Source organism: Rhinoderma darwinii, chromosome 2 (assembly GCF_050947455.1).
Source record: "Rhinoderma darwinii isolate aRhiDar2 chromosome 2, aRhiDar2.hap1, whole genome shotgun sequence".
Taxonomy (NCBI): domain Eukaryota; kingdom Metazoa; phylum Chordata; class Amphibia; order Anura; family Rhinodermatidae; genus Rhinoderma; species Rhinoderma darwinii.
Window position 1 is genome coordinate 285,830,498 of NC_134688.1, and position 26,743 is coordinate 285,857,240.

Here is a 26,743-nt window from a genome sequence, read left to right on the forward strand (position 1 = left end):
TCCCGTATCGGGAGCTGCTTTAGCCAATGTGGTTTAGCAGTCCTATTTACGGTCTCTAGTCTTTACCGAATATAGATTTAGCTGATAACAATCATATAGCTTTCTGTAGGGTTAGAAAAGGTAACACCACGGAATTACATGACCAACCAGAGATTTGTGTATTGAAAAGAAACTTGTGTATTGAATAGAAATACCAAATGCTATGTATATATCATTCCCCAGGTTTCACCACAGTAGGGGTTCCCTGAAGACAACTCCTCTGTGGGTTGCAATTCTCTAGTGGTCACCACTTGTGGGAAAACACAAGAGAAACACATGCTCCCCTGTTTTCTGGGAACTGTGGTAAAAGTTCACTGTTATGCTATCAGAATGTTACTTAGTTGGTGGTCCTGCTCAGGAAAAGGACAACCTTACTGTTTAGGATAACCCAGCATTTAATCTCTTTCTGTTGTTTATACCTGCCATACTATTACTGTTGTTACTTAGGCTTCATTCACATCTGCGCTCCGTTCATGGGTGCTGTCTGAGCTTTCCGTCAGGGGAACCCATGAACGGAACCCTGACTGAAACAAACGGAAACCATAGGTTTACATCACCATTGATTTCAATGGTGACGGATCCGCTTCAAATGGTTTCCGTTTGTCACCATTGTTTAAGGGTTTTGACGGAATCAATACTGTAGTCTACTGGGGTATTCATTCCATCAAAGTGAATGAATAAATGTGCCAATTTAAAAGAAAATTGTTCTTCTATTACTTTTCCAGGTCTTGTTTTTCTCAAAACATGTTGGGCTTCCACATTGTGTAAAAAAAATAAGTGATATATTTTACTCACCTGAATACATATTTAGTGATGCTAAATGTGTGCGCATTTCTTACACGCTGGGCGCAATGAATAGTGCACAAACTGGATTTTGGAGAGCACATTTTCCAAAGCTGGTTTGCTGACACCATATGACCATTACAGATGTTGTGAGGTGGCAAAACACTGTCAACACCCCCAAAATGACTCTTTTTAGGAAAATAGACCCCCAAGGTATTTGTTTAGTGACATATAAAATATTTTAGCACTCTATTTTTTTCCAGACAATTCATTGACTTGGATGGAAAAAATTAAAACTGGCATTTTTTTTTTCCAGATATGTGAATTCTGGTGACCTTTTTTGACATCTGGTGCATGCCACTGGGCAAACACACCCGAATATATATTTGGCAACTTCTGCCGACCTCAAAGATACCAAATATGTGGGTGCTGGGTGCCTTATAGTCGTCAGTCAAGGGACCCGGCAGCCCCCAGCCCCCTGACCGCTTCTTACTTAACCCCTTCCTGACCCATGATGTGCTGGCGCGCTGAGCCCACTCCATACACTGCAGGTGTCAGCAGCTGACACGCTGGTCTAACGGCCAGGAACAGCGATGGCGGTGTTCCTGGCTGTTTCACTAGTTACATGCCGCGGTCCATACCGACAGCAGCATTTATAGGGTTTTCCCATGAAGGACATTTATGACATATCCACAGGATGTCAGACAGATGCGGGTCCCACCTCTGGGACCCGCACCTATCTCTAGAATGGGGCCCCCTAAGCCCCGTTCTACCTTACTCGCTCCACCATCTCCCGGCCACTTCCTGGTTAGATGGTTGGGAGTTACGTAAGCAGCCGAGTGCTCACTGAGCTACGCTGTTTCCGTAACTCCCATAGAAGTGAATGGGAGTTACATAAACCGCGTAGCATCGCAAGCTATGCTGTTTGCGGAACTCGGTAGCTCCGAAAACTGCATACATGGTCGAGTTACGGGAACAGCGTAACTCGCTGAGCTGCGCTGTTTCCGTAACTCCCATAGAACTGAATAGTAGTTACAGAAACAGCGTAGCATTCTATGCTGCTTCTGTAACTGCTATTCACTACTATGGGAGTTACGGAAACAGCGTAGCTCAGCGAGTTACGCTGTTTCTGTAACTCATCCATGTATTGCAGTGTATTGTACCAGCGATCTAGTGATCGCTGGTTCAAGTCCCCTAGGGGAACTAATAAAATGTGTAAAAAAAAAAAATTGGTTAAGGAGAAAATTCTTTTAAGTAATCCACATACCTATACATCAACATTTGGATTTTTGCATGTTGCATCACACAATAGCTGGTATGTTTCTGGTCATGTTATCTTCAGAGTAGAAGCAACTATTTTTACTGATATACTGTACAAGAACCTTTTGTAGCCTATTGATTTCTAATTACGACAACAATTTAAGTATCCTAAAGATTCATTGTATCTTTTCTTATTGCAATGGGATGAAAAACAGGCTCATGTTCTCACTCAAGCGCCTAAAGAGACATCTAGAACGAGTAAAGAGGAAGAAAAAAGGGTAAAATCAGAAGACTCTGTGCCAACTGCTAAGAGAGGAGAGCCTTCACGTATACGAATCTTTGAGGGAGGGTGAGTACAGTTTCAGTGAAAATGTTTAAAAATTATCTGATGCCTTTTTCACATTAAAGAGGATTTGTCACTAGTTTAGTAATGCCCAATCTCCTAGCTAATCTAATAGGCACTATCACACTCATAATGCTCGTGAACATTGTGGCCCAAAAAGTTTATTATTTTAAAAGTTATACGTTTTTTTCTAAATATGTAAATGAGGCTATTCTAGACAAGTGGGTGTCAACACCAGCGATTCTCCTGAGGCTGGAGGGAAGGGGGATCACTTCAAATAGCCATATCTCCGACTGTGGACCACCTAGAACAGTGGTGGCATATGAAAGATGAGATTCTAATCTTTCCTATAGCACCAGGATCACGGTTCTAGCTGTGAAACAACCAGAGGAATCACCAGTTGAACACAGTCGGGAATGGAAGCTGTATACTATACGATCACACAGGGTTGCTGGGCCGGGAAGGGGGAGAAGCTCTATACTGATTGGACAGCGTCATACAGAAAACATTACACCGCCCAGAGTGAAAAGAAAGTGTAACCTCCCATTTGGCAAGTATAGCCAAATTAGCATATTTAGAAAAATGCTCATAACTTTGCAAATAATAAAACGTTTTTTTTTTTAAAAATGACACTGTAGTTATCAGCATTATAGCGCCTATAAGATTAGTTAGAAGATAGGAAATTAATAAACTAGATACAGATCCTAGTGACAGATCCTCTAAGTTTCCTTTGATCGGAAGGATGTCCTCATCAATGTATAAATGTATCATCAATACTAGATCATTAAAACGAAAACATCAAAATGCATTGTGGATCATGACATTTAGGGTCCTTTTACAACGGCCAATTTTGTCCGTAACAAACAAGCGCCGATCAACAAGACAGCTCGTTAATGGGCACTCATTTGTTCCTTTCACGAGGATCTATTATAAGTAATATATAGGGATGATCGCTCGTTACTACTATTGCTCGTCGCCTTACATTTCTATCATGTAGGCAGAACTTTTCCCTGTTTACACAGGGAGTTGTGCTTCCGACAACGATAATATTTTCTGCTGCAGAAATGATACGATCAGCCGATGATCGTTGCCTTGTTTACACAGGGCAATGATCGGGAACGCTCGTTTTCCCGATAATTGGCCTGTGTAAAAGGGCCGCCCTTACTGTCTATTGAAAATCCCTTTAATCACATGTAACTGTGTTACCCTATAGACTCATTCTCCACCACTTGTACCACCATGTGGTTTAAAGCGAATGTCCGGTACCAATAGGTGAAGCATATCTCCTATGTTTATCAGTGCTTACAGCTTTTTAGCTCTGCTCCATTAGGGCAGTGCTTTGTTTTGTGACTTCAGCTTTTCCACAGTGTCTACAGGGAGTTTGCGGTAGTCTGAAATTCACCTCCTGCCTCATCATTGATTCAGACTGCTGCAGTTCAACAGGAAACTCATTGGGGGGAATTTATCAACTGTTCTACGCCATTTTTCTAACTTAGAAAAGTTGCAAATGGCCATTTGGCCAAAAGAAACTGGCGTAAATTATAGCAAAAATCAAATCCAGCTCCTAGCTGGCGTAGATTTCTCTCTATGGCCAGGGGCGTAACAGGGTACAGGCTGTGCCAGGTACCGTACTGCCCCCCCCCCTACATGATCGGATATTAAAATAAAATAAATGAAGATAAATGGGAAAGAAAAATTACTCACCTCACCGCTTGTCCCCATTCCACCAAGGATCTTCCCAGGCTCCTATATCAGACCGCAGTGCGTATAAGGTCCTGTTCTGCGTGCCTGCGTCACATATAACATCCTGACGCTGCTCGAAATCAGGACCTTGTATGTGCCAGCGGCCTGATCAGGAAGCCTGAGAAGATCTGGGGGGAAGAGGAGTAGTTGTGTGAGTAAATTGTTTTTATTTTATGTTCGATTGGGGGAAGGGAGTTGGGGCCTGCCAGTGCGACCATAATTGTGTCGCACAGCCACCGCATAGATGCGACAGATATATTATAGTATTTAATAGGTTTTGTCTAAAATGTATTGATGCAAGTGCATTACAGTATGTTCTCATATACTTTCTGGAAGCTTGGCTGTGTTTTTTCCTTACCATAATCTGCCATGCTTCTATACAGTGCCTGTCACGTATGCCACTCTCTTTTCTGTTTTAATATACTTGTTCTATACCCTTTCTCATTTGAAGAGCTCATATAATAAAATGCTCAAGACTGGATGTTATAATAATTATGTGGAAACCTCTCCATGGTCTTTATCATCTTCTGACCTTTTTACCCCCTACCTGAAATTTTTTTGGCACAATTTATTCTTGTAACTCCCCCACCTCTCCTATTCTTTTTGTCTCTCTCCCTCCTACCTCTACCGCGCTCTTGTTTCTCTTTTTCGTTTTACTCTTCTACTCCCTCCTCTTTCTGTTCCTGTGAGAGGTAGAGGAAGCTGCATTCTCAAATCTTACATCATACGACCGCAGACAAATATTAACTCAGACTGGATCTCTTTGCGATGATCTCACCGCCAACCCTCCCCCACATCCAGTCACCCACCAGAGAGTCTGTTCTGTGTCCTCAAGGTGATTGTTTCATATTCACAAGGCTGGCAGCATGAGCGCATGCTGCTATTCCTGCATTTCTCCATTTCCCCAAGGGTGCCAGTTCTGTGGTTATATGTGAATGTTCTTTCTTATTCTAAATGCAGTTGCCCCGAGTCACTCGTCCATCATTTGATGCTATGCTTTGAAATCTTAAAAACACCCCTATGTGATACATATTTGTAAACCCTTTTCTTACAATGATATCTGAGAAGTGTCCAATGGTGCCAGTGATGATGACCGTGTCACTGCCAATTTTCATTTTGTTCAAGCTCTTCCCCAGAACTGATTTACAATTTTCTGACCTTTTCCCCAGGGTTCATCCATGATTCCCTGACCACATCCCCCAGATGTCACCTGCTGTCTTCCTGACCTTTCCTAGACCTGCCATTCTACTACCCTACTTCCCAGGTACCCTTACTTTCCTATCCCCATTTCACCTTTGCCTGTCAACACCTTCTCCTCTAAGCATCCATAGGCTTTCTTTTCTGAGTATTATACCTGGTGCCATCAGTCTCTGACTTTTTAGATTGTCTTTTTTAGCACAGCTGCAGCTTATAGGGTCTGAAGATAAGTAACACAAATGAAGATTTTTAACATTAGCACTGAGCGTTCCACTATAAAGGAATGTTAGCTGGCTAACATTTAACACATGGTATTTGTATAAGGTTCTATAGCATGTATGTAAACTGCATATTGCACTCATACTCTGAAAAATACTGTGCAAATGTTTTGTAGACCTGAAAGTGTTAAATCAACTGCCTACCCTCCTCCCACCCTCTCTTTCCTGTCTACATTATGCATGCTGCCAGCTGGTATTCGAGTAGTGACAGGGTCATTGCCAGCAGTAGGACAGGGAATTCCCCAGCAAGGGAGATTAGTGTCACATGATGAAGTGTAGGAAAATGTGTACATATGACCATCTTATGAGGGTCCGAATCCTTGTCTTCTCTCTTAATCAGTACGTATAATAGGCCAGTATATTATTCTTCACCCTCTGCTACAGTTATGTATGTGTGTGTGTATGTATATATATATTTATATATATATATATATATATATATATATATATAGAAGAGACAACAAAACTTGATGAGCACATTACAACAAAATGATACAAAACGTGTATAGAGGGGAAAGGAAGCCTAAGAAGGCAAACAATACAATATCCAAAAATGGCGACAGCACTCTGCGAACACTAATGCCACCTAAACACTATAAATAAATATGCATTGCTGCTGAATCTACTTACAATAGTGAGGTTCTTAGTGCACATTTTGATCAAATTGTGTAAACCCACCTGCCACAACAAGGCGACCTCTATAAGGTGGGTCCCTAAGCTGCTCGTACCCCCAGAACTGGGACTAAGCCTACCCTGGGCAGGGTAGGAACTAGCATTAAACTAATTAAAATCACCCCGGACAGATGTAGGCTTAGTCCCAGTTCTGGGGGTACGAGCAGCGTAGGGAACCACCTTATAGAGGTCGCCTTGTCGTGGCAGGTGGGCTCACACAATTTGATCAAAATGTGCACTAAAAACCTCACTATTGTAAGTAGATTCATGCATATTTATTTATAGTGTTTAGGTGGAATTAGTGTTTGCAGAGTGCTGTCGCCATTTTTGGATATTATATATATATATATATATATATAATATATATATATTATATATATAATGATCACCTATGATGCCTTTTATGTGTGTCTGCATTTTTTTTTTCAATGGTTTTCCAGTAGTTTGCACAAAACATTTGGTTGTACCCTAAATCTGGTGTCTTGCCTTTGATTCAAACTAAGTTTCTTATACTTAGGTCATATGATTCAACTGTAATGTACAAGGTGTGGAGACATGTGAACTACAATTTGGAGTTGCAACACAAACTATTATTGTGGTCCATCTGGTACCTCTCTGCACCTCCATTTGCTTCAGTATTCTCCCCTAGAAGCAATTCTCCATGAGAAAGAAAAAACATCTGTGTACCTTATATGATCATACAGATGTACTTTATGGGCCTATATGATATGGGCTGCTTATATGGGACCCGTATAACACGATTCCAAAAACATTGGGGCTATTTAATACCTATACATCATTACGTCAGTGCCCTCAGCCTCTTGCTACAAAAAGTCAATGGGAAATCTACTGTACATCTAAACTGACCCCATTGTTTTCATTTAGACCCAAACGAGAGGAAAAAATTGAAGCTTTTGTGTCAGATGTCTCTTTTTTTTTTTTTTTTTAAAAAGCCACTAAGCACCATATATCAATCCTTAATGTACCCTAGACCATCAGGAAAGCAAGCATTAACCACTCCACAGCCCCAAAACCAGCAAGGAATCAGGCATTAAAGAGGACCTGTCAGCTCTCCTGGCATGCCTATTTTAGTAAATACCGTTACACTGTTATTCCTCTTGGAAATTAATAAATTGACAACTGGTGTTACCGTTTCCCTTGTGAACGGGGTGTGTCCTTACACAGTCCCACTCTGTCAGCACTGATTAGACGGTGTCAGACTGTGTAGGTATACGCCAAATTGACACGTGTGATATCACCCTGTTGTCAATTTCTTCATCAGAGAAACGGTACAACACAGAGAGAAAATATCTTCCAGAATTGTTATTTCATGGGGAATACAAGTATTTACATAAAATGGCAGGTGTTCTTTAACTTCTCCATTACCCTAGACCACCAGGGAGGCAAAACCAATCTAGACAATCCTGCCATAATAAAGGAAAGGGTAATACACAAATTGGTGTTTGTAACATTTATTGATGGAAATTAAAGTTTTATGGGAATTAGAGGGTGTCCTAGTGACTATTGTGTGTGTATGTATTTGCTACTAGCCAGGCACCTTCGGAGTTAGACCAAAAATGTTGACACTAAAAACAACAAAAACAAAAAGCGCCACAAGGATCAACTTTAAACAGAGTCAATATAGCCTCAAATCCCATCATCCGGTTGTGGTGGGAGTTTGGAAAGGAAGCTGGAGGCCTGAGTCTCCAAGTGTCAAGCATATGTAAAATAGCCACACTAGAGTCGCTGCTTGTTAGCAGTTCTCGATTCTGGCTCACAGAGGAGGAGGGTTCCCTGAGCAGGGGATCCCTCTCAATGAAATCCATATGCCCTAATAGGGCATATGGGGAGAACATATGGTCCCTAATGAGAAAATCCCTATAAGTAGGGTAATTGCATTGGTGCAACTGAGACAGTTGTTGAGGAATATATTGGGGGTTCTTTTCTGTTTCTTTTTATAGTTTCTGAGAATTTGTCTAAAATTTAGATCAGAAAAGAGAGTATTATTTTATGTTTTACATACATTTTAACTGAAGCTGGCATAGCTGGCTTTTCTGGGAAGACCGCCATGTCCTGTGACACTTGTGATCTCTAAGACAAATGGCACTGTCATTTTCTCTATTGTATAAACTTCTAAAAACATTTACCTTACCTTTCTCCATTACCTCTTATATTTCACATACATTTACCTTGTCATTGATTTTTCTTTCTCATACTTTATCTACATGTCCCCTATTCTCTTCTTGTCACTGTTGTACTTTTAGTTCACACTGTAGACCATACCATATACCATGTACGTCCATTACAATCCATCTCTCCGATCCCTTTTCTGTTCTGGACCTCTCCTTATTCTAACAGTCCCATCTATCATGAATGTACCTACCCACTTCCTGTTTCCTAAATAATTTACAAAAATTGGCTAAATTTGATGCATGACGTTTTTCACTGGATTCAATTAATTTATTGTGTGTGTATCTGCATTTTCCTTTATTTGTTTCTTTTATCATTGATCTCTCATCTAAACTTACCTAAAGGGTATATCCACCTTTTTACAGTTTCTACATACTACATGAAAAGTTAATTTGTAAATACATTTCATTATTTGTACTGATTTTCAGTTATAACCCGTATTATAGTCCTGAGCTGCATTCACAATTCTGCTGGTCTTCGTTGGAAACATATGAAAACCTGTTAGTCATACCCATCCTTGCAGTGACATAGTTAGTAAGTCCATGTCCCAAATTGCAAATCATCAAAGGAAGTACTTTGCAGGCATTCAGCCAGCACAGAATCATGGGATATACTTTATCCCTGTAATTTCTCATAAAAAAAATGACCTATTGTTTCAATCAGATTTTTTATGTTAAACATATTTTTTAAGAAATTTGGGTGATTATTTTTTTTTTTGCTTTGTCATTATTTATATTAAAAAAATTATCCTAAAATCTTGTAGTTTTCACTCTGACCACTGAGCCTCACAATAGACTGCCACTTCCTGTTCTGTAGAGATCACTTCTCAGCTGTCATCTCATTATCATCACCGACAGGATTACAATGAAAGGTAACACCTATATATAGCTAACACAGGATCCACCATTGACAATATGTAATGGACACAGCTCCCCTCCTATCCTATCCTGGACAATGACCTCTATTTGGGTCACAGAGCATACCTAGAAATCTCTCCCAATTCAATGAGTCCCCTCCTGTTCACAGATTTCTGTGGTCCATGTGGCTACTGTAAAGCATATCTCTAAATGCTGTTAAGGGCATGATGGCTGCCCCATAATCATGTACAGTAAATAGAATTAAAAAAATCTACAATCAAAAAATAAAAACAGATCAGAAAAAAAGATTATGTTTCACTGTCTGGTTTGAATGATGAAAAAACAATATAGGTGACATGTTCCCTTTAATGCTGCTATAGACTCTTTGTAGACTTTGTATGTAGATTAATTCTATAGGTAAACTGTGAAATGACATATAAAGGTGGAAAGATGCTTTCATTTTAATCCAATCCAGTGTTTTGAGTGCCTTTTATTTAAACTTTTTAAGATTAGTGTCTAAGAGAAGTGACAGAATTAATACTATAACTTTTTTTCAATTTGCTTTCGAATACTCTAGGTACAAATCAAATGAGGAGTATGTTTATGTGCGAGGCCGTGGCCGGGGAAAGTATGTGTGTGAGGAGTGTGGGATTCGTTGCAAGAAGCCAAGCATGTTAAAGAAACATATTCGCACACACACAGATCACCGGCCATATGTGTGCAAGCACTGCAATTTTGCCTTCAAAACCAAAGGTGACTTTCTTTCCTTATTACAATTGCTGAGGAATCTCTAGTTTTTCTCTTTAACACTTAATAATCGAGCACTTAGACAAAACATCATCAACTGTCCTTGGCAAAGATTTTGACCACAGGAATGCACAGCATTAACAAGCTGTAAATAATTGTACATTGTTTTCTGCTATATTTTTTAGGGAATCTAACTAAACACATGAAATCCAAAGCACACAGCAAAAAGTGCCAGGAACTAGGTTTAGTGCCACCGTCTCTTGCTGACCTGGATGCAGAGGAAGGTACTGTATTTTATTTTACATATTGACAAAGTAATAAGGCATTTTGGAAGAAATAACCATCAACATGGTGAATACTAGAGCAGAGAGTGTCCTGCTGGTAAATAGAGAAACCCTTTTTTTTTTTTAACCAATGCTTGTCTTTAAAGAGAACTGTGGTCTGTTGTCTAAATACTTGCATTCCCCGTAAAATACCAATTCTGAAGTTTCTTCTTAGAACCCTGCATTGAGCCACTACTCTTCTATTCTTCCTGGAAAATATAAAAATAATGTGACAACTTAGTGTTACAATTTCCCTTGTCAAAGATAGGGGGGTCTCAAACCCTGACTCTGACCATTCAGCTCTCACAGTGTCAGAATGTGTAGGCACACACACTATTCATAAGCGCCATAGTACACCCACTTGTCAATTTGTTCATACATTTCCAGGAGGAATAACAGGCACAATGCAGAGTCCTAACAAAAGATGTGCCAGCATTGTTATTTTATGGGGAATGCACGTTTTTACTAAAATAAAGACTTCTTAGGATAGCTAATAGGTCCACTTTAAGGGAATTATGTCTGTAAATAGGCCCCGAATTACGTCCGAAAATACGGCTCCAAAGCAGCAGCAAACATCTGCCCATTCATTTGAAGGGGCTTTACGATGTTCTGTGCCGACGGTCATTTTTTTTACGCGCCGCTGTCAAAAGACGGCGCGTAAAAAAGACTCCCGCGTCAAAGAAGTGCCTGTCACTTCTTGAGACGTAATTGGAGCCGTTTTCCCTTGACTCCATGGAAAAACAGCTCCAATTACGTCCGTAATGGACGCAGCGAAAGCGCCTGCACTTGCCATTACGTCTGAAATTGCGGAGATGTTTTCTCCTGAAAACAGCTCCGTAATTTCAGCCGTAACGGACGCTGCCGTGTGAACATACCCTAAGAGTTGCTGACTCTAAATAGTGTCAACAGACACCATTTTTTTTTCTCCATGTCACTAAGTGGTGTGTTGCAATAGTCTCTATCTTCATTATAAGCTTTAATTATTTCCAATACTCTTATATGTATTTTACAGGGACAAGTGATGAGCGATGGCTGGAGAGTGATTTGGTAGAAGAGCATCAGTTTTCTGACTTGGAAGATACAGATGACGAGGAAGATTCTGATGGAGAAGAGGAGGAGGAGGATGATGAAGAAGATGAAAGTCAGGAAGAGAAAAATCCAGATCTCTCACCCAGTACTGTCCCTTCTTATTCACCTAATGAGCCAAGACAAAACCCAGACGATGCAGATACCACTTCTGTTTGCCAGTTTTCTTCTCGACAATTACATACATCCGAGATTTCTGAAAAAGATTCCCAAGCACTGTTGATATCTGATAAGTCTCAAGAGCTAATTCCCCACAGACAATGGTCTCCCGGGAAAGAGATGGGGAGTAGTCGAGCTGGACCATCCAGAAGACATCTTCTCCAGAAGAGAGAAAGCTCACCAAAATGTTTTTCACCGATAGGCTGTACCTCACCCCGCAGGGGGATGTCACCATGCCAGCGTTTGCCATCAGCTAGGGAAGTATCTCCACTACGATGTGTTTCGCCTCAACGACTAACTCCACATCGTAGTCTTTCACCGAGGGCTTACATGTCCCCAGAGCGGGGTTCTTCACCACCCGTCAGACATTTATCCCCCAACAGTGAAGTCACAAGTCTGCGTTATGCAGCTTTTAGAGGTGGACTGACCTCCCCGCCACGGTACCCATCTCCTGGGAGAGAAGAGCCCCATCTTACTAGGTCGGATGCTCAGACCCACTTGAAATCTCATCATGGAGTATTTCCATCCAGAGCTCAACCTCACAGGAATTCTGAACTTCTGGAGACTTCAGGGATCAAGGTAAGGAATAAGCCAGGAATCCTGTAATGGAAAGTTAGAATAGTTTGTTTTTGATTCATTTAAATTATGCAAACCACACTTATGGTTATGTCTTTTATACTTAAATCATTAAGGAACTGAAACAACAGTTTACTGTTTTTAAATATAGATAGATGGGGGAGTATCTTAAAGTTATCTAGTTGTATCATCGATCATCAGTCATGGACATTTCTATCTATGCAAAAAAAAATGTTTGTTCATAGTACTGAGCAATTATGTAAACCAGGTCTTAGACTTTGGATTAGGGGGTTATCCGTGATTTTAAAATTGATGGCCTATCCTTTGGATAGGCCATCAATATTGGGTCAGTGGTGGTCCAACTCTCGTCACCCCCGCTTATCCGGTATTGCAGCGTTGTCCTATTCAAGTAAATGGGACAGTGCTGCAAAAGCTTGCACAGCCACTACGAATGTAATTGCATGTGCGAGTACGAACAAAAATGAAATCGATGTAGCAGCAATTTCCACAGCTCCTTCAAACAGCTGATCGGTGGCGGTGCCGAGAGTCAGACCCCCACCAATCTAATATTGACGGCCTAACCTAAGGATAGGCCATGAATTTTAAAATCCCGGATAACCCCTTTAAGGAGTACTCTAGTTTTAGCAAATAAATGTTATTCTTTGTATAAGTAAAAGCTATTATTTTCCAATGTACATTCTCTATCAATTCCTCACATTTTTCAAGATCTCTGCTTGCTGTCATTTAATAAGAACATTCATTGTTTACTCCCAGTATATAAATATCTGTCCTGGTCATGTGATGGACACATGGGTGCATCTCTGATAATTGTACTGTAACACCAATGAGCTGTGCACCTGTCGGTCCATCACATGACTAAGAAAGAGTTTTTTAACCCTTGGGAGTAAACAATCAATATTCCTTTTGAGTGACTGCAAGCAAAAGGGAATTGATACAGAATGTATATTGGAAAATTGTATAACTTTTAAATACACACAAAAAAAATGTATATGTTAAAAAAGGAAATACCCCTTTAAGCATATTTCTTTCCCGCCTTTATTTTGGAATGTTACTTTACAGGTTGTGTCCGGTATAATAAAAATCCTTGATTTTTTTTAACATTAATATGTATATACAAAGACATCCCAGATATTGCCTTACCGACAAATTATCCACAAAGTCAGCAAGTTGTATTTTAAGGAAGAAATGGAAGGAGTATGGAAATAACAGCAGGCTAGATGAGTTTGCTTTTTCCAGCATGTGAATTTCCAGTCAGAACCACACTTGATTTTACAGCAGAAAATAGAGTACGGTTCATGGATGAGCAGAGCTCCTATTTATACACAAGAAAGATACAAATTTATTCTGTTAACACTTTATAGAGAGCATTCCATAAATTTGATTCGTTCGGTGCAATTATACCCCTAAACAGCACACCGAATGTGAGTTTGAGGCACTGTTCGAAAGCGCACCTTCATTGACTAGGGCACCACGTAGTCATGGCCACGGCACTTGTGCACCGCAGCAGCAGCCACGTGATGCCCCTCGTCATTTAGACCAGGAGTCCGTGTAATTAGAATACAGCGTGGGCTTTTAAACACACAAAATGTCAATCACATTATAAAGATGCTCATTATAGATTCTCTTTATGAACATGATATAAATGCTTTGCATGCCACATAATTTATTGCCCATAAATAAAGTTGTCTACTTGCCTTTTCTGGCGTCATGTTACAAGTACTCTTATTAATTCTTATTACATTTAATATGGGACAGGAATCGGAATATAACATCGTATACTGTCGACTTGCGTCAAATTGCGCTGTTTCTAGTTTTGATGGCTAACAGGGGGTACTGGCAGCCTCCATCAATGCTTACGCAAACAAGGTGAGCTGTCTGACACAACATGTTTATTTCTTGTAAGCTATTGGCCACCAAGGGCACACACCGTAATACTCTGGCAGTACTCTTTTTCTGCCTACTGACTGAATTGGCCAAATCTTTACCTCTCTGCGGGGTCTTAGGCCCCGTGCACACAACCGTAAATTCGGCCATAATTACGGCTCCATTCAGTTCTATTGGTCATGGACACCTTTCCGTTTTCTACGGATGGGTGTCCGTGCCGTAGAACTGTGCTGGGAATTATGGAGCATGTCAGTTTTTTCGTGTTTTACGGGCCGTGCTCCCATACTTTGTATGGGAGCATGTCCCGAAAATGCGGCAGCCGCCGCCCCCCAGCCAAGCCCACGATCGCGAGCGTGTGCATGGGGCCTAAGTGAATAAATGTGACACTGACGGATCTCAGCAATGCTAATCTGCTAAAGGGACGGAAATCACTAAACAACATAGAATGGCTTAAGTACTCTACTCTTCTAATATTAATCTATAATTCTCCAGAAACTTTCTTATTTCGTCTTTGTTTTTCCTGGTATAATTGTATCTATTAATTATGGCAGCTACTCTATTTTGTAGAAAGGGACTGAGGCAGTAAAAAAAAAAAACCAACTACTGCTATTAGAACGACTAGATAGGATCTTGCTCATCTTTGGCTAATGTCTCAGTCAGGCATCGGCAAAGGAACGTGGACTCAGTGTCACTTGGATTTGACTTGGCAAATAGCAAACAACCTTTACAAATGGGTAGGATGCAAAGAACCTGCATACCTCCCATGAGTTATGACATACACCCCTGAGTTTTGCAGGAAATAAGTGCCATGATAGACCCTTATTTCTTATATTTAAGGATTCTCTAATGACAGGATCTGTTCCACATAGCAAATGTAGTGCAGATATTCAAAAAGGGGTCAAAAAGTGAGCCCGGAAAATATAGGCCTGTAAGTTTAACCTCCCTTGTGGGTAAAATATTTAAGTTTTTTTTTAAGAGATTCTATCCTAGATTATCTCAAAGAAAATTAAGTTATAACTGCAAATCACCATTGGTTTATGAGGGATCGGTCATGTTAAACTAAGCTGATTAGCTTCTATGAGGAGGTAAGTTCTAGACTGGACTGTGGATATAAGTTCTATAAGGCTGTGGATGTGGTATATTTAGACTAGGGATGTCACAATACCAGAATTTGGACTTCGATACCGATACTTCGTTTAGTATTGCGATTTCGATACCAAAACAATACTTTGCCAACAGTGATGACAAAAAAAAGTTCTTCCATTTTCTGATGTGAGGCGCGAGGTGTGTATGTTTGAACGTGCCTCACATTAATAATAATAAGCCCATCATGTTTCCTAGTCATAATGGGTTAATGTGTAAGGTACATGATGGGGTAATTACTATTAATGTGAGGCACATGGAGGTTAAATTCAAAACACCTCGTGCCTCACAATAAGTGAAAGAAAAAAGTTTTTTTTTGTATTTTTTTTTACAGAGTACACATCATAAATGACTCAAAAAAATTGTTGTGCAGGTTATTACGGCCGTGCCAATACCGAATATGTGTATATTTTATGTATTGAGACTTATTTTAATGTTTATTGTAAAAAAGGTGTGTGTATTTTTTTTAATTTAACATTACTTTATGTTCTTACATTATTTTTAAACTTTAATGTACTGGCATATATCTAGTGCACAGGCAGTTGTTAGGGCATACCTAAGAATGCCCTAACAACAGGAAATATGGTAAGACAGCCCTGAGGTCCTTCAATAGACCCTGGGCTGTCTGCCCATATATTGTATGTCCCTCAATCGCGTCACAGGGATTTCCTGTGACGCAATCCAAGAGGCATGCCCCTTTCTCATTTTCCCCTGAATGCTGCAGTCAGCTTTGATCGCAGGATTCGCCGTTATAGAGCGGGGCTACAGCTGTGTTATACAGCCATTGCCTCGCTCCTGACAGTAAGTGCGCGCGCAGTCAGCATGAGGTGATGCGGCCGGCGCTGCACTAATGAGTGGCGGTTCAGGCACTGAAGACAGAACATGGGGGTGCTTTGTAGTACGCCCACTATGTTCTGTCTTCTGTGCCGCCGCTCTTTAGTGCAGCGCTGGCCGCATCGCATAATCCTGACGGCGCGCACTTGTCAGGACGCAGGAGCGGGGCAATGGCTGTATCACACAGCCGCAGCCCCGCTCTCATACATTCATGTGTTACAATACTGAGCTGTGTGGCCGCACAGCTAAATATCGAAATACATGAAATAACGGTATCGAACCGTTTGGGGATGCACAGTATCGAAACAGTATCGAAGTTTCGATGCATCGTGCATCCCTAATTTAGACTGTTCAAAAGACCCATATATGCTCATGACAAGAACATAGTTTTGCCTCTATACAAATTACTAGTCAGACCACACATAGAATATTGTGTACAATTTTTGGCACCTGTAAATAAGAAGGACGTGGCTGAACTAGAACGGGTGCAGAGGAGAGTGACCAAGGTAATTAAGGGAATGGGCGGATTGCAGTACCAAGAAACGTTATCAAACTTGGGGTTATTATGTTCAGAAAATAGACGGCTTAGGGGCGATCTAATTACAATGTACAAATATATAATTGGACAGTACAGAGATCTTTTTATACCTAGGCCTGTAACAATGACAAGGGAAGAATCTTCTATGTCTAAAGGAAAAAAGGTTTCACCATCATTATTTTTATATTTCTATAACAGCATTGAGACTATGGAACTCTCTGCCACAGGATGTTGTGATGGTTAATTAATTAAACAAATTCAAGAAAAAAACTTGATGCCTTTCTTGAAAAATATAATATTACAAGTTGTGAGTACTAGATTCTGGAAATGGGACGTTATTCCAGGGCTTTATTCTGATTGCCATATTTGGAGCCGGAGAGGAATTTTTCCGCTAATGAGGCAATTGAGATCCGCCCCATGGAAGTTTTTTGCCTTTCACTGAATCAAAACGGTAGGAAAAAAGGTTGGACTCGATGTGTGTTTTTTAAACCTTATCAACTATGTAAATATATAATCTTGTCACTCAGGCGGAGTGTGGCAGTTCTGAGTAGGTTTAAATAATCAGAGGTGATCAGATGACATACAGTACAGCTATCCCATTAAGATGCAGCAAAGCTTGCGCATGTGCCACTATGGAGGGGCTGGAGGCGGTGGTGAGACAAGTAGAGGGACGCACAAGGTTTTGCAGCTGCAGGCGTCCTGTTATAAGCTGGTCTGCTTCAGTTTCCAATATTCATTCTTCTTTGTCATCAATATTTCCCCATTCTCCTGCTTAAACTGTTTTTCTATTCAGCTTTGGCTTAAATATTGGGAAAAAGTTTAGATTTTATTTTTTTAGGTATTTTATATAAACTGCAATTGCAATATGCAATAAATGTTAAGTTATGTATACATTGACGCTGAATTCTATTCTGTTTCAGAAACCAGGACCATCCATTTTTCCTGCTGTACCAAGAACCTTTTGCTCACCTCTTACGCCTCACATATTGCCAAGGAGTGGAGAGAACTTATACACCCATCTGCCTCTGCATTCGCAGCATCTTCAGCGGACACCCTACCCAATGATCCCTATTGGGGGCATCCAAATGGTACAGGCCCGACCCAGCCCTCAACTCTCTATAGTAGGATCCATATTTTCTGAACTACGTGTAGAAGGTCCTGATAGGGTGTCAACACAAGGAGGAGTTGAGCAGACACTCAGGACTAACAGGAGCGAGGAAAAGGAAGACAGGGTAATGTCACCACCCAGCACAGCCCCTCAGAGTTCCCCGAATTCTAGCACTTACTGCCAAACCGCTTGCACTCCATCTCCACCACCTGGAACACCTCAATCCGCCACTGGTTCTCTGAAGGAAGAGCATGTGGAAGGGGAAGGGTGACTAGACTCTACCTATGGGGATGACCCCATTCTCAGATCCTTCTCTCTATGATCTCTCCATATAGGTTACAGCATGAGGTTAACCGTAAAATGTAAGAGAAATCCTTTTAAGGAAAACAATCGTTGGTGTTGAAAGTGCAATGTGAGATTTGTTATGGATACTTTAAGAGTACAGGGTAGGAATTGTGTGGATTTGAGGAAAGAAAACCTTTTAGAATTGAGAAAAGAGAATTTTTAATGTTTCAGGATTCAAAATCCTCAATAAGGGTTAAGCATCCAGGGTATGACTGACCCTTTTAGCATACACACTTTTTTTTTTCTGTTATGGTACTGAAAGACTCTTGTACAATTAAAAGTTGAAGGATCAACTTCATCCACATCTATAATATAAAACAATATATATATTTTAGGATTTACAATACAGATCCTTTTCCCTCCCATACTGGGATAAACGGAGCAACTTCATTTCATTCCATTTTTTTGTCCCACCAACTTTCACATACTACCATATGCAGTTTATCTGTGCCTTTTTATACACAATTTACATTTGAGATGAAAAAAAATATATATATAAAAAAAAAGGAACTTTCTACGCTGTGAAAAATGTGAATTTTTTCCTATGTGCACCTGCTCCTATTAATATTTTATTGGGGAAAGCCAGATTTCTATGAATTTTTTTTTTGGGCTGGGCTCCCCCTTATAATGTGATCCTGAGATGTTTGAAGGAAATGCACTGAAAAAGTTGTTTTTTTAGCCTGTATATCTGAATATATCTATATATATTGATTTGGGATAGGTGTCTACAGTGGTGTACAGAGATATTTATACAAATTTATTTAATTAGAACTGTATTGTCTTTTCTGTTTTTTGCTTTAAGGGTTTTGGGTACACAAAAATATGAAAGCTTTATTTTTATTTTATGTTGTCAAATAAACCCAGCACTTCTCCGATGTGATGAAAGCGGTACAGCACTTGATGTGCTGTGGATTAATGCTAAATACTATTGTATCTGCACTGTATAATATTAAGAGGTACGCATTATCTGGATGTGAGTGAGCCGAGAGCTGTGCATTGTCGATGGACATGCCACACTGCACAGAGCCCCCATGTATGCTGTCCGTTTGCTTACCACAAGGGATTCTTCCTTGGTGTAGATTGCATTACACAGGGGTTCTCTCCCGTAATCCTTGACGGTTGGTTAGGGAAGCGGTAGTATTTTATTTAAGGCTTGTATTATGATATTGATATCTTGATAACTTATCCTTAGACTCATCTGCATGGGAACTGCCTGTGCATTTACATATTCCATACACAATAGGGTTTTCGCCCATCACTCAATTTTTGAGTGCAATCTTTGTTTAAGCACTTATAAAAAAAAATGTCTTCACCTAGCACCTTATTTCCCCTGACTCTACTTTCTTCCAATTCCCTTGTCTGTCCAGTATACCAAATTTAAGGTACTTTTTTTTCAATAATATTACTACACTTTTCGCCCCCGATACTTGCACTTTTGTAGCTTCTTTTGTGAAGGCTGGGTACACTTTTTAGTCAGTCTTTTTTAGCAAAGCCCTCCTGGTCTCCTGTTAATAGAAATGTATGGCCTCTATTACAGAACCTGCAAACAAATTTTTATTACGGATGACAGTTTAAGCACTTTTATTTACCAATGAAACCATCAAGTACCTTATTTTCTAGTATACCCTTTGCATATTTGACATCCCCCTACAATAATTTGATGTTTCTTGAACACCTTCATGTTCTACACAGTATACCGTCTTCATTCAGTCACTTTAAGTATACATATCCGTACTTAGAAATTCTCCGAGCTGACAACTGACACCGACTTTCTACTGAAACACGACTGCCACAACTCTGAGCCAAGAGGACTTTTTCTCGCATGCCTGCTCGTATAACTGGTGCTTAGATAAGTCTCACATACTGCTGTTTGACAGGAGCTTGCACTACGTGGACATCAGGATTTGGGGGATTTCTACGGTATTTCTTTTCTCGATTATTAACAAATGGTAGCTACCATATTTATTTACCTGTAATAATAATAATACCTAAGCGAAATGTTCTTGATGCCCTTAGGCTAATCGTCTGTAACTCATGTATATATAGTAATAGAACACACAAGCATTGTAAGCAGAAATGCATTTAAAACAACATAATCCTCAACATTTTTTTTTTATATATATTTTTGGATATTTTGTGTTTTTTGCACTTAAAGTGATCCATTTTGATAGGACTTTATAGTGAATAATTTGTAAGAAGGAAAGTAGGTTATTTCTACATGCTACCTCAACTGAAGTAGTATTTATATCAATGAGGATGGCAGAGGTTTTGTTGTTTTAAAGGCAAAATTATACATTATGGAAATTGAGTCAGTTAAGCATGCTTGTACGGCTTTTTCTTCGTATAACAGACCCAAAAATGTTGTCTGTGAGGTTTCTAAGTTTGCCAAAGCAAAACAGACGTTTGGCACAGATCAACACTCTGGAGGTTTCTAAATGAATACAGTGTGAAACAAGTGTGTACAGATGACTGGTGTGTTCAGGAAGAAAGCTTTATGTACTGTTCACTGCACTCATTCAGATCTCCATGTATTAATCAGTCACTTAACCAATCAACACACAACAAGAATATGGAAATCCTCCAATTATAGCAGTGCTTATTACACTGTGAGGCAGAAGTGAACATAAGTTGCAAAGGCCTTTCTATGGTTGCACCAATCTCTGATTTAGCAATATAACTGACTAATTTCTGCTTATTTTAATGTTCTACTGGGTTCAGTAGACAAATCTTAGATAATTTGAGGTAATTTTTTTTTTTAAATTGCCATGTGCTATGACCACTGGTGAGGCCCAGGCACCTCCATGTTCTGGCTGGTGAGGCACCAGATGAAAAGGATTGAGAACCCAGATATGGGGGGGGGGGGCATTGTAAAATTGGACAAATAATCATATGTAATGCACCTTTTTATGTAGCAAAGCAATGAATCATATAAGTTATCCGTCCCGTGTCGTATAGATTATATGATAAAATATATGCAAGCAATCATAATCTGTGGACTTTTGGTGTGTGGAATACAAACTGTATTTATAACTCCATTCTTATAGAACAAGATTTATTTTGGGGTTACTGGTCTCTTGGGTAGTTGAGCGAATATTCAATAGTTAGGTTTACGGCACTTACAATGTCCTTACGTGGTTTTTTTTTTTGCTTTTTTTCAAACAGACACTGCCAACCGCCACTTTTAGTAAATGACTAAGATGACACATTTTTTTATGAAGCTGGGAAAAGATGGCCTAACAGAGCAAATGCTGTTGGCACAAATTGTCCAGTTTCACAAAATGTGCAGTAAATTTTTGCGACAAGTTAGAAGGCAATATAAAAGTTTGATCCTTCTAATGGCACTGCCAGGTGGTTCAGGTTATTCCAAGATAAAAGAGCTATGGGTACAGTGATGCCAAAAATGTTTTAGTATTAGACATTATAAAAGGCTTCAAAGAGTAAAACATTCCCTAGTCACATGCATTTGAGCACCGTATATTAACACCCTGCTGATTATATTCTGAGAGACCAATACGTTAAGACATAGGTTTAATCTTTGATATTTAGTTTGTCAACTTAAAAATAGTGTTGTTTTGTATTCAAGAAATACTAAATTTCTTCTTTCCCAAAGGTTGTGTGGGGACCAAAAATCATTAGCATTGTGTGAGTACACTCGCTAATATACATTCTGGTCCCCCGTTGTGCTGATTCTGAGATTTTCATAGATTTTTATAGCACTGCCGGGGGACTGGAAGTCTCACATACTTCTTTGATGACGATACGACTCTTCGTCATTTGACCGACCCCACGGTACTTGTGTACCGTATTTTTCGGACTATAAGACGCAACCCAGGTTTTAGACAACAGAAAATAGGGGAAAAATTCATATTTTACAAAGAAAAAAATATTGGTTAAAAAAAATAATTTGTTCAGTTTCACCACATTCTGAGAGCCATAACTTATATTTTTCCATCGTTTGTGCGGTGTGAGGGCTTATTTTTTGCGGGATGAGCTGTAGTTTTTATTACCACCATTTTTTTGGTACATGCGATTTTTTTATCACTTTTTATTTCATTCTTTTTAGCGCTATGGTGACCAAAAGACAACGATTCTGGGGTTTTAAATTTATTTTTTTTACGGCGTTCACTGTGTGAGTCAAATAATGCTATATTGTAATAGTTTCAGACTTTTACGGACGCAGCGATACCAATTGCTTTATTATTTTTTTATTTTTACATTGTGCTTGGGGAAAAATGGGAAAAGGTTTGTTTTTTTTAACTTTATTTATAACTTTTTTTTTTACACATCTTATTAGTTCGCTGAGAACTTATTAGTTCGCGGAGAATTAGATCGCTGGTACAATACACTGCAATACATGGATGAGTTACGGAAACTGCGTAGCTCGCTGAGCTACGCTGTTTCCGTAACTCCCATAGTAGTGAATGGCAGTTACAGAAGGAGCATAGCATGCGAGCTACGATGTTTCCGTAACTACTATTCAGTTCTATGAGAGTTACGAAAACTGTGTAGCTCAGCGAGTTACGCTGTTTGCGTAACTCGACCATGTAACCAGGAAGTGGCCGGAAGACGGTGGAGCCGGGTAATATAGAACAGGGGCCCGTTCTAGAGATAGATGCGGGTCCCAGAGGTGGGACCCGCATCTATCTGACATTTATGACATATCCTGTGGATATGTCATAAATGTCCTTCATGGAAAAACCACTTAAAAACCATTCAACTAGTTAAACGGCCAGGAACAGTGCGATCTCTGTTCCTGGCCGTTAGAGCAGCGTGTCAGAAGGGCTCAGGGCGTGAGTCTGCTCCATACATCATCCGCTCCATGATGTGCCTGCACATCACGGGTCGGGAAGGGGTTAACTAAGGAGCGGTCAGGGGGCCTGGCGCTGCCGGGTCCCTTGACTGCCGACTATGAGACGCAGGGACTTTTTAGCAAGATTTATTCTTGCTAAAAACTGCGTCTTCTAGTCCGAAAAATGCGGTAATCTATGTAATACTGATACTGCTTATACATAGAGTACAGCGGGTCCGGTCACATGATAAAGAGTCATATAGTCATCAAAAAAGGCTGTGCAACTAGACTTCTGGACTTCCGGGAGCGCTTCTAAAAATCTATGAAAATCTCAGAATCAGCACGGCGGGACATCGGAATGCATATTAGCAAGTGTAGTCACATGCTGCAGCGAGTACACCGCTAATAATCTGTGGTCCCCAAATAAACCCTTTAAGACAAATTCTGTAGAACAAATGCATATAAATAACATACCATAAGAAGAAATTATGTCTTTCAGTCTTTGGAGTTTTGGAATTACTTCCACTTAGTGTTCTTGACTCCTTAACGGTTGGAGTGTAAATAGCGATCCAAAACAGCAAAAACCTAATGGTTTCTAATCCTTTATGGTTCTGTACAACTTCACAGTTGTACTGAATCATAATTTGGTACCTATAGAAGTCTATGTGGTTCTACAGTACCGCTGTATGTTTCCCATACAGAGATAAATGGATTCGACAGAAAAAAAACAGTGCATATTCCATTGCATGTCACATTACAGAGGCATTGTCCCCTAGAATTATTACTTCTAGGGGAATATACCTCCGTAATACGGTCAAACTGAGTAGCTATAGCTTTGTAGTATGGAATGACAGGGACTGTGTGTGTCTTTATACAAGTCCTGATGGCTCATGCCATGTGCATGAGGCTGTATTTGTATCCTCAGTGGTTCCCCAGCAAACTTTTTCCTGATTACCTCCTGTCTTCTATGTGTCTATAAAACTTCAAGAATATGAATGTCATTGTCTATATTATACAACTTAATTTGTATTTTAGATTTTAATTCCCATGTGGTCAAGGGAAAACAACTTAATTTCATAAACATGAATATTACCCCTGTGATCTCCACTTTGTACTCTCGATATTAGTTGAAAGTCCAGCAAGTTGTACGTTTTTTGTTATAACATGAAGGTGGACAAAGGCTTGTATTAGTGGCAAGAGTCAGAGCACCAACGTTACACAATAACTTGATAAGGTCTTTCCCAATGGCTCATACTCTGAATATATATCTAAAAATAAGAGTGTATGGTATTATAAAGAACAAATATAAAGGCTTGCTTGTTTGGTTTCTAGAAATATTTGGGCATTTGATAAACTCAGAGATATGTTTTATGGCAATAGTGGTAAATATGTAAGGATAAGCGGTACTTGATGAGAACCACTGCATTCAGGTGCCTTCCAGTTAAACCACATCTATGGACTAGAAACGAAAGTGGTCTTCAGAAAAGCCTACATGGAGAAGAACTATCAATTGCATTGATGATAAGGCTTTAGGTATAAGCACAGTGTTATTTTCTAATTTGATAAGAAATGTCTATATAATGTTACTTTTTCTCTTTCTTAAACCATGTTCAAAGAGATGACTGGTATAAGGGATGATCTCTTTATTAATGTAAAAAAAAGGTGACATTTTAACAAGTGTATTTACTATACCCGAGAATCGCCTCATTCTCTAGGTCGTCGTCAATATACCAACTATGCTTTCCTCAGAATTAATTAGCAGATTTTTAAAAAAAAATGTATATCGCACATAGCTTCCAGAGCTTTTGATGACTGAGATGAAGCTCACGCATTTGTACATCTATTATACTCCAGCTGTTACATGCCCAGAGGCTCATTTATACTTTTGTATAAGGAAGTTATACTTTGCACCTTAGTCTTGAAAAAAAAAAATATGTTTTTTTTTCCCTCTAGCCATCTCCAAAATGTTTTATAAATGATGGTCTTAAACCGAACTACAACCATTTTAAAGTTAAGGGAGACAACATTTGTGTTTTTATATTTGTATAAACTTGTATGTATGAATGTTCCTGTTCAGTTCTGGTACCTCTAACACCCTATAATGGCTTATCTAGAACTGTATTAAATAGTAAGAAAAGTATAATACACAAAAGAAAATGTTTCACTTAGGCCTAAATAACGTGAAACTGATTTGTTAAGCAAGAACTTTTTGTTAAATATGTATTTTCTTACTACTAACAATTCCTTTAATGTTTTATACCCATTTCTCATAAAGTCTTCATTTGTTTGTTCACTGTTTTATCCCCCACCCTTTCTGTTATCCTCATCTTATAATATTCCTGCACTTACTTGGCCATACTTTGCCCATCTGTGACACATAGGGTAAAATAAGCCAAGTTTTCCCCTTTCCCTATTTGGGGTAAGGGGTATTTTTACCTTTTTCCTAATATTAAATGGCAATACATTCCTATGCGCACGAGCTAAGGTGCTGTAAATTTGTATATACATGCAGTGGGTTGCGGGTGGGTTTAGTGGTTGGGTAAGTAAATGCATCAGGGGTTTTCGCAGGATGTAAAATGGTGGGAAAGATGTGAAGCACAGAATGTCTAATTGTAAATGAAGATAAGATGGACAATATAATCATGTTTGTGGCAGTATTTTAATGCAAGAAAACCACCATTTATGTAAATGACCTGCTCCATGAGTAAAGATCTTTCTCTCTGTATAATACTCCTCTTTATATATACATATATTAACCCAGCCAAGGAAACTGGCATGGGAACATTTTTAATATTAAAGAGAAAAGAAAAAAAATACTAAGAAAAAGAACTGAGCATGTGGAAATAAATTTTTACATTCCCAAAAGATGCAGTCTGTTTATTGTTCATTATATATATGTATGTATGTATGTATGTATGTATGTATGTATGTATGATTGTGTATATTAAATATATACATAACAATTCAAGTGCACTTGCAAGATTCAAGGACAGTTACTATGTTTATGAATGATTTTGTGTACATTATAATTTATGAATTTCATACATTGCATGGTTGACAACTTCTGGACCATGCTATACTATATGTAAACATTATATTGTAAACATTATAGTGAAAATTTATATACTGTATTTAATGCGAAACAAAGGTTAAATCAGAGTTAAACTGACTGACAGCTGGTGTCAATTACGTCAATAATGAATAGGCATATGCAACATAAAGGTTTTAAAGCAAAAACTAGAAGATGAATAATTGCATAAACAGAAAATGCTATAAACAAATGATGTAACTAGTGTAAAAATACAATATGAAGCCAACAGAAAAAAAATCATGATCCCATATTACCTCTAAAAGATTACTGTAATTTATAACCTATAGCAGAGGTCGGCAACCTGTCAATTGCCAACATGTGCCCAATAGCTTACGAGGCTTCAGTCAGTACTGCAGAATAAAAATAAAACTGCAGTGCTGACTGAGTGCCATCTTATTGAATGCCATGGAGCCGCAGTCGGTGTAATGCCGCTAGTGCAGAAAAGCTTGGGAATGGGATGGGCTCCCCCACTCTAGTGTCAGCGTGCATTACCCGGCTATTCTATTGAGCTGGGGGTTGGCATGCACTGACTAACATTGCCCACAGTACATATATGAAGAGAAGTGTGGGGCGGGTGGGTGCAAATCTATTTAACAAACTGCTCTGGCACCAAAACATTGTTGGTTTACAGAGCATTCTGTAAGAAGGTGTCTGTCGCAATAGACCAGGAGATTATTTGACTCAGCAGGCCTTTTTTTGGTTGCAATAAATCCTTTTTTATGACTGGCATAGCATTA

The 26,743-nt window shown here is 39.3% G+C and overlaps 1 protein-coding gene across 3 annotated transcripts in view; it reads left to right on the top strand.

The window, feature by feature from the left end:
- HIVEP3 (HIVEP zinc finger 3) overlaps positions 1–25,780 on the top strand; it is a 95,516-nt gene extending 69,736 nt beyond the window's left edge. For 2 of the 3 annotated variants that reach the window (XM_075853389.1, XM_075853388.1), the window contains 5 exons: positions 2,298–2,431; positions 9,940–10,115; positions 10,295–10,393; positions 11,445–12,256; positions 17,594–25,780. In XM_075853389.1, the coding sequence (XP_075709504.1) occupies positions 2,298–2,431; positions 9,940–10,115; positions 10,295–10,393; positions 11,445–12,256; positions 17,594–18,052 (1,680 nt within the window). In that variant the 3' untranslated portion in view covers positions 18,053–25,780. Of the gene's footprint in view, positions 1–2,297; positions 2,432–9,939; positions 10,116–10,294; positions 10,394–11,444; positions 12,257–14,029; positions 14,141–17,593 lie in introns of all 3 variants that reach the window. The other variant, XM_075853390.1, reaches the window with a different exon arrangement.
- Positions 25,781–26,743: the final 963 nt, after the last annotated feature.